General features: G+C 41.2%; 1 protein-coding gene across 2 annotated transcripts in view; it reads right to left on the reverse strand.

Moving 5' to 3' along the window:
• Positions 1-17,100, reverse strand: part of LOC101933261 (uncharacterized) — an 81,813-nt gene extending 64,713 nt beyond the window's left edge. For both annotated transcript variants that reach the window (XM_065554954.1, XM_065554955.1), the window contains exons 1-8: positions 16,945-17,100; positions 10,439-10,602; positions 7,605-7,717; positions 6,221-6,339; positions 3,622-3,840; positions 2,005-2,148; positions 1,615-1,778; positions 1,078-1,193 (exon numbers count right to left, since the gene is read on the reverse strand). In XM_065554954.1, coding sequence (XP_065411026.1) covers positions 1,078-1,193; positions 1,615-1,778; positions 2,005-2,148; positions 3,622-3,840; positions 6,221-6,339; positions 7,605-7,717; positions 10,439-10,602; positions 16,945-17,017 — 1,112 coding nt within the window. In that variant the 5' untranslated portion in view covers positions 17,018-17,100. The remainder of the gene's footprint in view (positions 1-1,077; positions 1,194-1,614; positions 1,779-2,004; positions 2,149-3,621; positions 3,841-6,220; positions 6,340-7,604; positions 7,718-10,438; positions 10,603-16,944) is intronic.
• Positions 17,101-18,941: the final 1,841 nt, after the last annotated feature.

The raw sequence follows: 18,941 nt of genomic DNA on the forward strand, positions 1-18,941 counted from the left end.
GCGGGACTGAAGCCCCAATTCTTGGTGCTCCCCCCTCCAGAGCTAAAGCCCCATGCCCCAGAGCCCCTCCTCCCCCAGTGGCTAAAGAACACTTTGCACTTATCTCAGATCCCTTTACAGAGGTAGGCAAGTATTATATTATCTATTTTACATGGGGAAAGTGACGCAAAAAGAGATTCAGTAACTCGCCCCAATTCATAGTCAGTAGAGGCACCGTAAATAGAGTCCAAATCACCTGATTCCCAGCCCCGAGCTCAATCCAATAGATCACACTGGCTGTTCAGGATGCAAAAAGAACATTTGCAAGAAATAAACCAGTTTCTATGACTCTGGGAAGAAGATCTGTGTTCCTTCCAAAACACACTATACAGTATACTAACCCATCAGATTCCTACTCAAGCAAAAGCCAGATGAGATGGGTCTGGTCTCTACAGCATTAAGGTCAACTGGGCACCATATATTTATATTAACAGAATGAGCCACACATCTTTTTAAGCTTCCTCTATTTCTGCTTTCTGTGGCATTTCCCATTCTTGCTCTTTGCCAGACATTTCAAGGGACCGTGTTGACACATTTGGACTTAAGTAAATTGCATGCTCTGGCTATCACAGCATGCTTTGGTTCCATCCATGGCATATATTCTATTTCTGAGGCACAGAGTTCACAAACTCAGCAGTGTCTCATGGAAGTTTCTACATCTGTTACAGCTTTTCAAATACATTGATAACATGATTCCAGATTGATGCATTTTAGAGCTGGTCAAAAATGAGGAAAAATTTATTAAAAAAAAAAATCAGACTTTTTCAAATTAATTTGAAAAATTTTCACTAGCTCTTGTACATTTTTTCTAGAATGTGCAACTGTTGCAACTTTGGCATCACTTCATACTATACCTTCCTCAGTGCAGCGATAGTGCCGAAATGTCTCAACATGACAAATTCTGTTTTGCCTTTAACTGATATTATGGCCCAGATTCTCAGCTGGTGTAAGTCAGCATAGCTCAGTGGAGCTACACCAATTTACAGCAGCTAAGATTCTGGTCCTCAAAATGCCTGTTAGGGTCATGCACTACTTTACCAATCAAGTTCTTTAGCAGCTGACTTCCCATTTGACCAAATCCATATAGACTCTTGCTGCCTGCTATTCAATCCAATCCAAAAGGTTTCAGATGGAATCGCCGAGAACAACCAATTCTGTTAGTGACACAAGAAAGTATGAACGAGTTATTTACAGGTTTCAGAGTAGCAGCCGTGTTAGTCTGTATCCGCAAAAAGAAGAACAGGAGTACTTGTGGCACCTTAGAGACTAACAAATTTATTAGAGCATAAGCTTTCGTGGACTACAGCCCACTTCTTCGGATGCATATGAAGTGGGCTGTAGTCCACGAAAGCTTATGCTCTAATAAATTTGTTAGTCTCTAAGGTGCCACAAGTACTCCTGTTCTTCTTTTTGAGTTATTTACAGTGGTGCTCTCCAACCCAAAGGCTAAACTACTAGATTTGATATTTTTAAGACCACATTTCATAAATACTACAGCATGTCAAACAACGGAAAATACTTATGTGTAACATTTTTCTTTTTCATTGACATTTCCCGACCAATTCTAAAAAATACCATTTCTTCTGGGCTCTCAATCCATAGCAGATCTGCACTTCTGTATCTTCTACACTTCTCCCTTGCTTGAAGCCAGCTGGCAGGGGCCTCTGTGCTGAAGTAGTAACAGTTGCCACTCCAATACGACCAACCAGAAAAACGGGGGCACCACAAACTTTTCATTGCTAGTCAAATACAAAGGAGTAATAATACCCGAGGGTCCTGATTACTGACATCAAACAAAAGGAGAATTAGTTAAGCACTGACAAAATGCCGGGGAAAGGAAAATAACTGCTAGGAGTGAACACGTGAAACATTGCTTATGTCAAGAACAAGGGCAATTGCTCACCTTCAAACTTTTGTACTGCATTAGGAAAACCCGCCACACATAAAGCACTTATGTTTAGGTACCTCTCTCACAGGCTGTAGGTGCACTCTGAACACTGCACAAATGGAAATCGTCACAAGTTCCCGTGTAGGGATTGCACAGATCATCGTTGTGACACAAACCGCACACAGAGGAACAATCCCTTCCAAAGTAACCCATGGAGCAATCTAAGAAACAAAATACAAAACAGCACTGTCATTCATTTCAGGGACACATAGGCTGTCATGATACAAATTTACAGTGAGATTGTGGCTACCTCTTACAGTCAGGCAGGGTGTAAGGGACATCACCCCTGGAGAGCCTATGTAAGGGCTCCCCAAACAGACTGACGCAGAGAACACAAGGGCTACTACGAGCTTGCTCCCTTTAGGAAGCTAGTTGTGGAAAGGAGGCAGGGGTGAGGGGAGCCTCAAGGGCTGGGGCTCTGGCTTCCTAAGGCCAGCCAGGAGTGAGGGTATGATTCACCCCTTGAAGAATGTCTTATGGTGCTCACCGCAGGGCAGAGTAGCCGTTGAGGCCTCAGCCAAATGCTACAAATTTGCCTTATACCAACAACCACCAACAATAAGACACAAAACAATATTGTTATGAGCTGGGTGAAACTTTGTTATGCATTTAGTTAAAACCTCATTCAAATGGATGTGTGAACACTCCCTTCACTTAAGATAGTTGTATAAACAATTAGGGTCATGCCTAAAACAAGGCCTAATAAAATCTGCCCAGAAACTAGCACCAGGTGGGAGGGTTACACTGCGTATTGTGACCAGGTGTGTTGGATTTCGGGGCGGGGAGGCGGGAGAGGGGAGTAAGAGAACACACACAAAGTGAGAAGGGAGAGAGACAGAGGTAAAAGCAAGAGAAAGCCAAGCGCTTTGAGCACAGTCAAACCCTAGAAAAAGCTTCAGAGCAAACTTTTGGGACTGGGGCTGTAAGCTAAGAAACCGCTACTCTTGTTTTTGGTTACTCCTTCATTCAGAAGAGCAGCACTTCGCAAGTTCTTAGTAAATAAACAAGATTGCACCAAAGAAAACACCAACAACAACAACTTCTACTTCCAAATGGAACATTCCAGGGCCCTAAAATTTGACTAGCTGCTCAGGTCGAAAAGGGGCAACAATTTATTCAAATTATGTTAAAAATATGATTTTAAATTCCACAGTGCATAATCAATTCTGAGGTCATACCTGCCCCTAACAGAAACCTGAGGAGTCTGTCTTTTTCTTACACTTTGGTAACTCGTATGCAGCTTGTCAGGTCAACAGAGTCTCACTGAACTGGCCCAAAGGAAACTCACAAAAGTTTGGATGGTCATTCCCACAAAGTCCTCAGTTATATGATCATACAGCACTGGAGAATGTGACATACTTTCAGGGGAAAAATACAAGATATTGGGAAGTAGCCATAACCACAGCACTGCTGTTATCCTAACAGTCCATACTAAGATCACAGTGGCATCAGAAGCAGCTTCTCTCTGCCATTCTATATGATGCAGGAGGGACAGAGAGTGAAATCCTGACTCTAGTAAAGTCAATGGGAGCTGTTCCATTAACATCAATGGATCAGAATTTCACTCAGAGCATGTAAGTGGTCATGTGATGCAGTGGATTTGATCTATGGATTGTTCTAATAATTCAACTTACCTGATTTTACATAGGCATAGGAATTGCTCTCCTCACTCTTCAACAATACGGTCCCCCAGGCAAGGGCATATGCATTATTCCACGTAGAAATTCCTGTGCATTTCTCCCTAAGCTCCAGACAAGCTTCTTTAGCAGAATTCAAATCTGCATGTACTTGTGCTTGTACACTTGGTGGTGAGAGAAGTACTTTTCCTTTGTGTTCTTGATACCGCTCCGTATCTTGTGAGGGGGGGAAGGAAGACGGAAGAACAATAAAATGCATGTTGCCACCTGAAACGGAATGTATGCAGATACCCACACCTGCCCTGGAGCCAATGCTCCAAAATGCACAGCTCAGAGGTGTGCTCTGGCAAAAATACCCGACTCTCCATTTCGCCCCCCAGTAGCAGCTGGCATGTGCACTACTCCTGAGTTAACATAAAAAAATTCTTGCCGTTTCATCTAAACAAGGAAACATGATGAAAAGAGTGACAGACAGCAATGAACCCAGGTTCTGATCAGATCGAAACTGTTGTGTTCTCTATAGGTGTACCATGCATACTGCCTCTGTTGTGCTCCCCAGCTCAAACCTATGCAACAGTGTGACGGGGCATCTGCCCCACACTGGCCCTGAAAGGGTTAAAACCCAGCCTGGAGGGTTGCAAGGAAACAGCCAATTAGGACGGTGGCTGCAGCCAATTAGGGAGGCGGCAGGACCAGCCAATCAGGGCCCAGCTGGCCCATATAAAAGGAAGCAGCAGGCCAAAACAAGAAGTCTGCTGCAGGAAGCCCCAGGGAGGGGACTGGCTTCCTGGAGGGCTGCAGGACTAGCACTGTGAATAGGGCTTGCAGGCCCGAGGCCCTGGGAAGAGGGTGAAGGAGCCAGAGGCAGGAGCTGAAGGTGTTGGGGCTGTGAGGAAGTGGCCCAGGGAACTGAGTCAGACTGGTGGAGGAAAAAAAGGAGGGGCAGTGGAAAGTTGTTTACAGGATCCCTGGGCTGGGACTAGGGTGACCAGATGTCCTGATTTTATAGGGACAATCCCGATTTTTGGATCTTTTTCTTATATAGACTCCTACTGCCCCCCCATCCTGATTTTTCACATTTGTTGTTTGGTCACCCTAGCTGGGACCCAGAGTAGTGGGTGGGCCTGGGTCCTCATCCCCAGCCCCACTCCCACCCCAGAACCCAATCTCCCAGCCAAAGCTCTCACTCCCCCTGCACCCCTACCGTCTGCCCCACCCTGAGCCCCCTCCTGCACCGTGAACCCCTCATCCCTGGCCCCACCCTGCAGCCCTCACCCCCCTGCCATAGCAGAGTCCCTCAGCCACAGCCAGAGCCCTCATCCCCCACCACACCCCAACCCTCTGTCCTAGCCCTCAGCCCCCTCCCACATTCCAAACCTCCCAGCCCCACCCCAGAGCCTGCACCCTCATCCCCCCACGCCCTATTGTGCAATATAGGGAAACTGTTAAACGCTTCACTGCTTCCCCCAAGGCCTCCGTCCCGCCTCTTCCCACCCCCACTCCACCCCGCCCGCTTCTTCCCACCCAGTTCCGGCCCAAGTGCGCCACGTCCTCGCTCCTCCCTCCCTCCCTCCATTTCCCCCCCCATGGATGCTCCAGCCCCAGAACACCCATGGAGTCGGCGCCTATGGACTAGGACTAAGGACCAGTCTACACTTAAAGCTAAAAGCCCAAGTGTAGATGCAGTTATACTGATATGAAAGGTGCCTTTTACTGAGAGCTTGTCTTCACATACAGTTCTACGCAGCGCAGCTGAACCTGTGCAGCTCCGCTGCTGTAGCACTTTAGTGAAGACATTATTATGCCAACGAGAGAGCTTCTCCCATCGGCATAATTAATCCGCCTCCCCGAAAGGTGGTATCAGCTCCCATATCAACATAGTGCTGTCTACATGGGGGGGTTAGGTCGGTATAACTACCTTGCTCAGGAGTGTAGATTTTTCACACCCAAGCAACATAGTTTACCGACATAGGTCTATAGTTGTAGACCTGGCCTGATAGTGCTTATTTCAGATCCTGAGCTTGAAAACGCTACACAAGTATAACTGCATCCTCACTAATGTGGGTATAGGGCATTATACTGATTTAGGGCTTGTCTACACTTCAAACGCTACAGCAGAACAGCAGCTATGCTGTTCTAGCGCTTCAGTGCAGACGCTACCTATGCCAACAGGAGGGATTTTCCCACCAGCATAGGTAATTCACCTCCCCAAGAGGGGGGGGAGCTAGGTCGCTGTTCCGTCCACCCTGTGCAGTCTACAGAGGTATTTACATCGGTTTAACTACACAGCTCAGGAATGTGGATTTTTCACATTCCTGACCGACATACTTAAACCAACCTAATTTTCTAGTGTAGATCAGGCCTTAGTTAAAGCAGCAAAACCTCCTAGTATATGCAAACCCTGAGTACTATGTTCCTACTCTTACAAACCTTCACTCCTGAGAGCAGTTCCACTGACTTCAAAAGGGACTACTTGTAAAAGCAAGGACTTCTCCCATGAGTAAAAGTTTGTAGGACTGAGGCCTAAAGGGTACATCTGCAAATGGAAATCCTGATTTAGATATCAATGGATTAAACAAGCAGTGTAAATTCTCACCTGCACTTCGCTTGCAGATCCAATGGGCCTTGGCACTACAGTCCACAGCAATCAAGATACCATTGGAAATCTTCACACAATAAGCATTGTTTGGTGGGGATGGGCGTGACATCCAAAGCCTTTCCATTCAATTTTAACAGAATACAAAAAAGTCACTGTTAAAGAAAACATCTAGAGAAATAATTACATTACAATGACACAGAGTCTTCATTTTTGAGGGGGCTTTTTTTTGGCTCTATATTTGGTGGGAAAATGCAGGACAGAGGGGTGAGGAACTATAAAAAATTTCAGCAAAATTTCCCTTTTAAATTTTGATATTTGATAAGTATTGACCAGCTCTATTTGATGTAGGTTTTGGTTCCATTCTTTGCACCTGGGCACTCAACTTTGTGTTCTGCTGTATAGCATTTGAGTTTTAAAATAGGCTTCTCTCCCTTAAACAGATCTCATTGTATCCTACTTCATATCTGGGGAGAGATGGGGACCAATTTTGCAGAAAAGTGTCTTAGAAATAAAATATGATCCACTGCAATGTTGCTGTGAGGTAGAATCTTATGACTCAGATCTGTGCTGTGCTTCTGCAGAGTGCCAGACCAGGCAGACAGGGGTCTACGGTGTTCTTAACTCACTTTTGCACCCTCCCAATCCCGGGCTGGTCCAGAGGATGAAGCACCACCGCCCGCCCACAGCATAATCTGACAGCTATGGGATCCTACCTAAGAAACAGCAGCCCCCTGCTTGTCTCACCCCTCTCACCTCCACCACATCCACTACACTAGGGCATGTCAGTGGGTCCTTCAAAGGCAGCCTAATGGCTATTTTGTCAGTTCCTGTACTAGATGAATCCTTACCTGGACGTATCCAGGGATTATAGACTTTTTTATACTACTTTGGCCTTTTTACCTATAAAGAAACTGAAATGGGATTGAGGATCTGACCCCATTTCTTTATATTCCTCTTTTTCTATTAAATTAGACTCCTTGCATTCCTATTCCCAGAAACTTTGCAAAGCAACTTTAGTCTATGCATTTGGACTAACGGATGCAAGTCCATATTTTAAGACATATCCAAATGAATTTTCTTTTATACTTTGCCTCATTGGAGTTATCTAATATGTAATCTGACTTCTATTTTCTGCTCATTATATTTTTAAATTTTCTAAATTTGAATATTATTTAAAAAATTTTAAAAATGAGAGTGCACCCAACATGTTATAAAAATCAGTTAGCAAACAAACAAAAATGTTTCCAATTTATTAAGATGAGCTGTAATAGCAATTTGGTAATAAATACTAATATCACTGTCTCGACAGTCATGTCTATGATATTACATACTCAAATGAGCTTACATGATAATATGAATACTGCTCAAATCAGCTTCTTACCAGGGTGCTGTAATGTCTGCTAGTGTTCCTTCCGACCAGGCAAAATTAGTCACATTTTCCAAATTATTTAATCCAATCCAGAAATTGTTCAGAGGCAACCCTAAAATCCATTTCTGTGGAAATGATCAATTCTTTATAAACACATTTATGTATAGTAATAATTAGCACTCGTATAACAGCTTTTTATTCAGGCATTTCAGACATTAATTCTCATATCCACCCTGAGAAAAAGACATTATCCCTATTTTATAGATGTGGAAACTGAGGCACAGATAATTTAAGTGACTTGCTTGAGGTCATACAATGAATCAGTGGTTGAGTTGTAAAGAAAAACAAGAAGTTCTGACTCTCAATCCCTTTAACCACTAGATAGCACAGCCTTATATACACATTTGGCCAAATTCCGCTCCTAGTTATACACCGACAACCCAATTAACGTCAATGGGGTTGCTCAGTAGCACAGAGCAGACTCTGGCCCAGTGACATACAATATGCATTACATTCACGTAACACCAGAACTGAAAACAGTGCAGCTGGTAGTAAACATCATAAACCAGCAAACTAATCAATAGCTGTGTGCAATCTATACCCAGCCATATTTGATTTTTAAAGAGTTATTGAACATCAGAATAAAAAAGGCATTTAATTTGCATGACGAGGCAGAGATATGTACCTGGACAACAAAAGATCGTGCAAGACAGACTGCATAAACAGGCTTGCTTTTTTATCAAGTTCACAAGAACACATACTCCTTGTTTTATTAATTTCTTGTCCTTGCAAGGATCCGTGTTTTAAAAGAAGCGAGAGCTTACAAACTCTACGTCATTCCCTAGAAAGGTACTTGCAGTTGAGTCTATACTAGGGCATGAAGAACTTGACAGCATCTTTTAAATCACTAATTAACAAGCCTGCACGAGGGAAAACGACTCATTTATTGGGTTTTTTTTTTAATCACTTTGTGTGACATTCTTTTCTCACTCATATTGCTTCTGTCTAGGAGTCAGGTTATACAGTATGCAAAGGAATCTGATTCTTCTCTGTCACTTTCACTTGTGAGAATCTGCACTTACCTCAATGAAGTCAATGGAGTTGCACTATTTTTGAAGAAGTGTAAGCGAAAGAAGAATCATTGTCAGATTTGGTCAAGCCAAGATTTGATAAACAATGCAATCTGAAGCATGAAGATCAGGGGAGATACTGCAAGATTATACAGTATACTTGTGGGACTCATTTCATTGAAGCAACCACAGTGCTTGCTTTAGGGACTATGTGGTATTATCAGAAACTTCCCATATCGGATTTTAGAGGAAATATTCCCTCAGCTCCTTGGAAATATTTATTTTTTTCTCTCTTCTGCAGCAAACGGCATTCCTTTAAGTTTGTGTCTGACGTTGAGTCACAGAGCTGGAATGCACAGGGGAGGGGAATAAATTCAGAGTGAATCATTGGCAGCAACACTCCTGGCGCCACAAACTCCTAAGCAGGTTCAATCATTATGGAGAAGGTGGGTGGAGGGAGACAGTTAGTGATAAGTGTCATGCCCTCACCAATCTGTGATAGCCAAGCATGACTAGGTTTCAGTGGTACTGTTTCACATAATGAACTATGGTTGTGCTGGAGATGGTGCAGTAGATTGAGAGGGGCTTTTAGTGGCAATGATTTTCTAGTGCTTCTTTAAACAGCATTCGTATTATTTGCTGGCCCTCAGCAAAGTGCCCATCAAGCTTACACACAACCAAGGTGCTAACTGACCTGCTGTCTGAATACAATTAATAAGCACACGATGATTCTATTTTTTATAAAGGCCTATGTGCCATTCTGAAGAGAATTCTCCTGGGTACAACTTTGAAGGGAAGGACCATTGCCTAGAAGTTAGAGATCAGATATGGAAGCCAGAAGTTCCGTATTCTGTTCCTCAAAATCTCAGACTCCCCATGTGACAGTACGCCAAAAGTTTCAACTACAACGCCCAAGGTTAGGTACTTAACTCCATATTTAGGCACCTAGATTAGTGACTTGTCTTCCTGTGGACTGTGGGTGTTCAGCACTTTTGAAAATCAGGCCGTTTATTCAGGTGCCTAACTTTAGGTTCATGCAATTACACTTATTGGCATGGATCTCCCGTACCTCATTTGGGAGTCTTCATTAATGTTTGTAAAATACTTTGAGATATTTGGAGAGAAGGTGTCATGAAGCTGCTAAAGGTTATGACTATTTTGAAAATGCAATAAGTAATATGTAAATTTACATCAAGTTTGTCTTGTATAGTGTTTATAGGCATAAAAACCTTATGAAATACGGAATATTGTTTACTGTTATACTATTAAAAAAATAAACAAATTATGGTTGCCAAGTCAAGCACTCAAAAGTTAGGAAATGTCAGAAGTTAAGGCTGTCTGTGGCTGCACTACTACTTATGGCACGCTAGCTTCAGCAGAGCTAGCATGTCTGTCTCCCAGCTGCTGTGCAGACAAACCCCAAAGGTCTAAACTCAGCTCCCAACAGAGTTTACATGTGAAAACAACAGTTGTCCAAAGCTACAGTAGTTCTCTCATGCCACAGTTCAGAACCTGTCGCACAGTATAGTTAGGAAAAGTCCAAAACTGGAACAGCAGGGGCTGTAACTGGCAGAAATGTGTAGAGAAAAGCTTGTATATAGCTTATAAGAGCATCTGGCAACACATGCAAATGTAACTCTGAGGTTGGGGGGAAAAAAGATAAAATGAATCAACAATGTAGAAGAAATACTGACTAGAATATTGACTAGAAATAAAAGCAGCACGATTGGTCTTTGCAGTCAAGCTTTAAAATGATACACAAGGCACAAGCTTTACCTTTTCTGACGCATTAGTGATTTTTAATAGTTCTGTATCTCGATATCGTTTGCAGTATCTCAATGCTTCAGTCCAAGTCCCAGTGCGACTCCTCTCCATGCAATAACAATTCCCCTGCCAATAGTGCCAGCACGGTGCTTGAGGACAATTCAATCTCAACTTGACTTTAGGGAATTAAAAAACAAGACCATTATCTTGCTATATGCAAAACTTATCCAGACAGAAATATATTTATTTCAGATACAATGTTCAGCTGAACAAAGGTTTTTTTGCTATACTTCCTATCAAAGCTTTCTGAAAAAAAGTCTATATTTAGGGAAAACACAAAGATGCAGTTTAGTTCCTGGTAAATTATTAATTTCCAAACTGCTCATGGGTTTTTCCTAATTAGCTGTAAAGTGCCTCCTCTGTACTGTATATCTGGGACCACTGCAGATTTAAGGCCTGTTAATGAGGCTTTGTCACCTACAGCTTCCTAAAAGTCTAATGATTTATAAATGTACGAACACTCTGTGACTTGCAATACTACTGTAAAAACCAAATGCCACCAAACCATGCGCAAACACCCCCAAATGATCTAGACTTCTTGAGTCCCACTCGTTTTTGTATTTATAGCTCAACTACTAATTTTGGCTGCAGTTTTATTTTCCGCTATTTAAAAAAGTTAATGCTTATTCCAAACCCATGCCTCTCTGACATGCCACCAATGGCAGGAACAAATGAACATTTCCATGTCCTCATTTTAAAAGGGACACTTGGAAGGTTTTTTCCCTTAAAATTAATAGTCTGTCACTGGCATTTTTCCTGTCTGAAAGCTCATAGCGTTCTTGTTGAAACTAATAATTGCTGAGATGCTCAATTTAAACAGAAAACTTAATGACGCAGCAGCCTTTCTAAGCATTTGACAAATCAAAGAGCATGTGTGAATACACACCCTCATACATGTTGTACATTCCACTTACATAGCCAGGCACACAGCAAGTTAGAATGTAGAAAATAAATTAATGAATAAATAAAGCACCGTGGGCTGAATCCTTAGAGCAAATGCTATCAAATATGACAATTATCAAGCTGTGTTTAAAACCTAACTCTGACAGTGTCCCTATAATTACTACAAGATATTCTTATTCTTTTGTTGAACAAGGGAAAAACACTCACTAGAAGAAATCTTTGTCATCATCATGCAACAATGGCATTTGTTCATTGGTTTGATAAGGTTGGAGAATTAAAAATACTCTTTACATTTTTAAATATTGTCCTAGTTGCAAATATGGAACAAATTTTACACACAGAAATAACTTCTCTAATCTCACCTGCTTTGGTTCCCATATTCAATTATTTACCTTTCCAAATTTTATAATTTATACTTCACAATGTTCCTGAAAAACCATACAAAATTAATTTAATAGATGCTGATTTAGACTACCTTGTAATAAACAGAGAATAAATATACTTTTTCCCATCCTTCAGGCAGATGTCTCAGTAAAACATGAGCCTATTACCTCCTGCAAACAGCTTCTCGGCAATCTGAATGATCAATTTTGTCTATCTTACTGTTCACCCTCTACTGTAAATCTGAGAATTGATAGTATTAAATTATTAATCTCATTTGCAAATATGAGTCATTTTACCATTGCCATTTTTTTCCTGAATAGTGAATTCAGTTGTGGTGAAATATGGACAAACATCCTTGAAGACTCCTCCTTCTCCATCCTTTCTCTTCCTCACACCACATCTCCACCATGTCTATACTCTGACTTGCAGGATTACTGCAAGGGGTAAGAGTCTAGTTCAGTGATACTCAGACCTCAGTGGTTCAGGAGCCAAATTAATAATCAACATTACACAAAAGAGCCACAGTAGGGTAAATTTTATATATAAACTAGTAAATGAAACAATTAATTATACATATATATTATTCTCACAGCAAAATTACTGATCAAGTATTATTATTTTATCAACTACAATTGGTTTACAACATAGTAAAAGCATTTTGATTGGTTAATAAATTAATTAAATCACTTTTTTTAATATCAAGAGCTGCAAAGAGCCGCAGGAGACACCTTGCATAGCCACTTGCGGTTCGTAAGCTTCAGTCTGAGTATCACTGGTCTAGTTCAATCATCATTGCCTAGTCCGTCCTTAGACTGTCCTCTGAGAGCATCAAGAAGGGTGTCAGTTGTGGAGGTCTTTTGTGTTTTTACTGTGGGCATTGGCCATTGGTAACTGCTGTGAAACCAACAGCTCTCGTCACATAGGCCAGCAACCCCCATCTGATAATGACTTTTAGTTATGACTACAGATGGCTCAAGATTGTTTTGTAACAACTTTCAACATTTCAAAATGTGTTTTCATTCTGCATTAGACCGAAAAATTTTTTCAATGTTTTCACAAAATGGACTTATGTTAAAACGCCCATCTTTGAATGGAAAAAGGTCAAGTTGCTGGGTTTTTTTTCATGTGTGTGTGTTTAGAGAATACCCTGGAACTCAGAAAGAAACCTTCCCATTGAAAACTTAGTTGAAATCGATATCTTTCCACAACATTTGTTTTGACCTCTATGAAACAACAGTTTGACAAAAATATTCTGATCAGTTCTAGTGGCTCTTAGAACCACAACCACATTCTGCACTTAGACAGCACTTTAGGAGCAATCGATCTGACCATAATCACATTTTAATAGGCTTCTTTTCCAAAGAGGGACCTTCTAAACAATCAAAAAGTGGGTACATCCCGAATCGTCACTATCCCTTAGGTATCATGATTTGCTGAATCCTAACGATTGGTCTTAATAAGAAGTTTCAAGTCAAAGCAAAATGCACTTACAATCTTTTGAAGACAAATTACTTCCATTTAATCATTTGAATTTTACATTAAATAAAAAATTTGGGTTTTTTTAATCACTGAGATTGGATATCTTTTAGGAAACAAGGTTCAAGTTTCTCGCTGTGTATGTATTTGGAGTTCAACAAAATGCTGATACACAACCAATACTCATGAAAGGCATCCTGTTCACAAATGGGAAATTTTACGTTTGTCTACAGAAGGGGCATACACTGGGCAATGAGAGTGCAAACTCACCTGCATTCTACTCCTCCATGTGTCTCAAACAATAACCAGGAAGCACTCCCACAGTGGCCAGAAGGTAGTTAATTCTTCATGTTCATTGAGTCCATAACCTCAACAGCCAACAAGGCAGCCAGTTTTGATGAAGGTTTCTCTGATGTGGCTAGATGTCCAACAGGGACTGGATTGAAACCACCAGTTCTTTTTTGATAGGCCACTGTACCAACCATCAAATGGAAAACTGGCAGCCCCTACCAAGCTGGGGTGGCTACTAACTGTGAAGAGCTCTATATCCTATTACAAATCTCCAAGCCAAGCAGACATAAATAAGGGCCTGGGCCTAGAACAAGTAAGGGGCCTTCATCACCCTCACGCACCTGCAAAAATCAGGGCATAATCCCACTCATGCTAAATGCTAGGTCTGGAATTTTCAAAGGAGCCTTATATATTTAGACACTCAAATCCCCTATCTCGCTCTCGTAGGCTCGTTTGAAAATCCCAGCCAAGTTTAATCAAAGGGGACAGAAAGGAAGGCTGGCCTCAGAGGAGAGAACATGTACTGTGCTCTTTCAGAGGCAGGAGTCCTGGAGGCACTCCCCAGAGACATTTGCTCACAACAGACTCCACCTAGGAGCTCTTTGTAGGTGCACCTACATACACATGCAGTGAAGCTACTTGTTTTACTGCCAGACTGATCTCATGACATTAGTTCAACTGAATGGTTAGCAGACAAAATCACTCCTCTCTTTCTGCTAGTAAATATATCATTGGAATAGATTTGGAGAAACAGGTCAGGTTTGGTTTTGTTCTCAACTGACATGGTATCTCTCTAGTTTTAATTGTAAAACCACACTTCAAAATGCATGCTAAACATCATTCCTGTGGCTAACTCAGAGCTGCATAAGGAGAGAAATGGACCAGATCTGATTGTACACCTCTACCTCAATATAACGCTGTCCTCGGGAGCCAAAAAATCTTACCACGATATAGGTGAAAACACGTTATATCAAACTTGCTTTGATCCGCCCGTACACAGCCCCGCCACCCCAGAGCACTGCTTTACTGCGTTATATCAGAATTCATGTTATATCGGGTCATGTTATATTGGGGTAGAGGTGTATGTTGCTCCAACATAAAAGCGGTCTTCACTTAGCTTGATGGAAGTCCCACACTACAGTTGATAAAGCAAGATTTTTAAACCACCTGTCCCTTAAATGCAAGAGGAAGAATGGTCCTGTGGTTAAGGCACCAGCCTAGGACTCAACAGAGCCACTCTCAATTCCTCCATGGACTTTGTTTGTAACCTTGTGTAAAGTTATTTAGTCTGTTTCAATTCCCCATCTGTAAAATGGGTTTAATACTTCCTCTGTTTATTAAGACTGTAAACACTTAGAGGCCAGGACTGTCTCTTACAATGTTTGTTCAGTGCTTAGCAGAATGGACCCCTAATATCATCTAGGAGACTGTAGGAACTACTGAAATACAAATATCTGGGATGTTATGTCTGGTCTGTGATGCTTTAATTGATGCATGTGGATGATAATATTTTTCTACCTCAAAGGGAGGGGGGTGAGGTTTAATTCTTTCCTTTAATGAAGCTTGATAATGCAATTGTTCTTGTGGAGAAAACAGTCCCCTAAGTCTTCATCAAAACCCCTACTTTCAAAATAGTAATGATTTAAATCTGTTTTATATCAGTTCTTGATCCATTCCTCCAAATTTCATGGCAACAAATTAGTTTTGAATTTAGTATTTTTGAATGCTCCTTGTAGGCAGAACTATTAATGTAAAACAGGAAAACCAATGGGAAAATTCTTTTCTCAGAAAACATGTACGGGGTTTCATGCTGCAGTCCTTTTTCAATGTGATTTAAATGGAAATGACTCCTGTACCAAGGGCAGCTAGACCAGGCTTGCAAAGAGAGAAATTTTGGCATCAAGTTCTGCTATGCTGGTATCAGAGGAGAAATCTACCTGCATGGTGTAGATTGTGCCATTTGTTTTATTTATAATTTTGAAAAACACAAATAGTTGGGAGCGCATACAATGTACACACTAGCCAGGCTGTATCACAGTATGCAGACTGGAAGCTCAGTTTTGTTTTAAGAGGAGAACCGAGACACAGAACTACAGTCCACAGGAGTAATAGTACCTATAACCAACACTCTTCCTATACTTCTGTTAGTCTTAAAGGTGCCACAGGACTTTCTGTTACTCTTCCATTGCATTCAGTTAAGTTAGGCAATACAGTCAACAGTCTCCATCCAAAATCACAGCCACTGATAGTTTAAAGTTCTCATTACCACAATGACATAAGAATTAAACTAGAAATGTGGTCCTCAATTCAAGAACTTACCATACATACTATTATTAAATACTTATACTGCAATAGTACTCAGAAGTCCTAATCAGGATCAAGGCCCCTTTACAGTAGATATAGTCCAGACACATAGAAAGACAGTCCATTTTTCATTAATGAAGAAAGCCAAATTTTGTTTACTTTTTAAGTTCCTTGTGCAAAATACAGTGGGCAACTCACCCCAATATTTTATTTGTACAATTCTTAGATGAAGGGGAAGCCAAATAAAGGTTCTGAAGGTGCACACAAAAGTAAATGGGGTATGATGTTATAAAAATAAGGCAAATAAATAGATAAGGGATAGTGGGTTGGGAACATTCCTTGTGTGAGGATAGAATGTTCATAACTAGAGAGGCTATGGCTTAGTGATGGGAAGATGATTCCTCTGTCACCCCTGAAAAAATCATTTAGGTCCTGGAGCAGCTTATAGGTTCACAATCTTGGTACCTTTGAACATAATTCGCAAAATAGATAGAGATTCTCTATCTCTGAGACAGATACAGACTCTCTGTCTTTACAATTGTTATGACTTATTTTTTTTATTGGCTAAAATCATCACCCTTTTTTCATGCATTTCATAAAGTGAGTTTTTAAGCACCTCCTCTTCTCCCCCTTCAAATCTTATATCATATCAAATGTTCCTCTCCCACTCCCCTATATAAATATAAACTCTCTTGGATATTTATGGCTTGCTTAACACTAGTATAGTTGTTTACTATGGGGTGGGTATTCTTGACTTTATGATGTTTGCTGAATTATTTTAGTACTATTTATTATATTATGATACCAATTGTATTAAAATATGCTTATTTATTGTAGGCACTCTTAATCATGATGTTTTTATTAAATTATCAATTAAACTGCATCATTGATTATATTAAAATCATTATCTATTACAAAGCATTGTTACTTTGAAGATTTATTACTCCTTTGCCTGTTATTGATTGCAGTTATTCCTGACTGCCATTTATTAGTTTTACTGGTGCATGTATTGTGATTTATCACTACTCTCATCTACTGTCAGCATCAGTTATTTTAAATGTTAAGTACTTATAGTGCGCTCGCTGCCCTTCGCTCTTTACCTGCAGCCCACGGCACGCTCAGCTGCACCTGGAGCTGTGAGAGCAGCAGCATTCGAACTAGCCCTCCAGCCATGCCACGCGCGAGCTCCAGCTTCCAACGACGCACCTCCAGTCGGGCCGGGGACTGAGTCTGCGCGAATGCTCTGGGCGCTAGAGGCGGCTCTTAGGACCGAAGATGAGAGAGCTGCGCATGCGCCCTCTTCACACCTTTGGCTTTTTCTCGTTCCTTCAAGGCGCCTGTTCTCCCCAGGCAGCCATCTTGAGTCAGGAGTGCATCTCTCCCCTCCCCCTCGCCGCTGCACGGTTTTAACCCCTGCAGTGCTTCATAGTGCATGCCCAGGGTAATCACTCTTGGGGCCACATGGCAAAGTGGTGTATGCACGTGCCACATTGCAAGGTGCGCGCCCACGCGCTGTATTGGCACATGCAGCAAAATGTGCACAGAGCCCTATACATCTATAACCGGAATACCAGTCTGTGTGGTACAGTGCAAGCAAACAGCTAAGGGCCAGCCCCTCTCCCACCATACATAAGTAGTAGATTTCTTTATATAGCTCTGGTCCTGTACAGTCAAAAAAAGGATTCATAAACAGCAAAGTCCTTTGCCCTGTAGCTCTTTACAGTCTAAAGGAATTCACAAAAAGAAGAACAGGAGGACTTGTGGCACCTTAGAGACTAACAAATTTATTAGAGCATAAGCTTTCGTGGACTACAGCCCACTTCTTCGGATGCATATAGAGTGGAACATATATTGAGGAGATATATATACACACACAGACAGAGAGCATAAACAGGTGGGAGTTGTCTTACCACCTCTGAGAGGCCAATTAATTAAGAGAAAACAAACTAATGGAAGGCATATTGTCAATCTGTTTAGATGTTCCCTTCTCTCCAGTTCATTATTTAGATAGACAAAGCACCCAAAGTGTGCTATGCATTGCCCAAGTCCAGGGAAAGGCACAATAGGCGTGAATAGAGCTGTTGGAAAATCTTCCTTTGAAACTGTTTTGTGACAGAAAATTGAGTTTGTGACAAAAAGATTTTGCAAAAACTATCTGTTTTCCACAGGAAATATTGACATTTCATGGAAAAAACACATTAGTTAAAATTAAAAAAAAATCCATTTGGCCATGTCGCCATTGCCTCTTGGGAGCTGTAGTTTAGCTGCCTCAGGTCACCATACTCCTCGATGGGCCGGGATCCCTAGTCACACTGCATCTCTAAACGTAGTCCAGCCTGGGAATCCAGCCCATTGAGGAGAATGGGGACATGTAACACCCAAACTACAACTCCCTTGAAGCAACATGGTGGCATTTCCAAATCAATTTTTTTCAGTTTTCGGTGGAAGGTTTCCAGTTGAACATTTTCAGGTTTTAATTTTTCACCCAAAAGTTGAAATTGTCCATGGAAAAAAATTCTGACCAGTCCTAGTTATGAGAGTTAAGAAATGTTTGTAAAGTGATTTGAGGGCTCCAGATAATTAGTCACTCAGTTTCATACCAGTAAACACTTCATCAACACTACCACTTTCAACACCCTTAAGAGAAAGAAGGATAAGACAACTCTGAAATATGCTGAGAGCAACTGCCAGCAGAGATAAATTTAACTGCTTTTGTTCTGGCAAGAAAAAGGCATCCTCTTTGCTCATCTAGTAAAACCTCTTCCTCTGTTTTGAATCCAAGAAGTAATAATGTGCAGAACACCAAGGATTAAATTTTCTAATATTTGTGGTGAACATTTACCCTCACAAAATACATGTGTAATTGTGTGCCTTTGCATGCTCAGTTGCTGCAAATGCACATGTAAATAGGTTAACTATTCTATACACAGGTCTAGTTCATGTGATCATGCCTACATTTAGTCATTGGCCCTAGTGGGAATAAGAGTCTTCTGCTTACCAAAAATTAACAGTTACTTCTTTAATTCAAGTGGAAGAGGCTTTCCTATGGAAGCTCATACTGGTAACCATGGTATCTGTACCTATGCAGTCAGAGATT

Source organism: Chrysemys picta, chromosome 8 (assembly GCF_011386835.1).
Source record: "Chrysemys picta bellii isolate R12L10 chromosome 8, ASM1138683v2, whole genome shotgun sequence".
In the NCBI taxonomy this organism is placed as follows: Eukaryota; Metazoa; Chordata; order Testudines; family Emydidae; genus Chrysemys; species Chrysemys picta.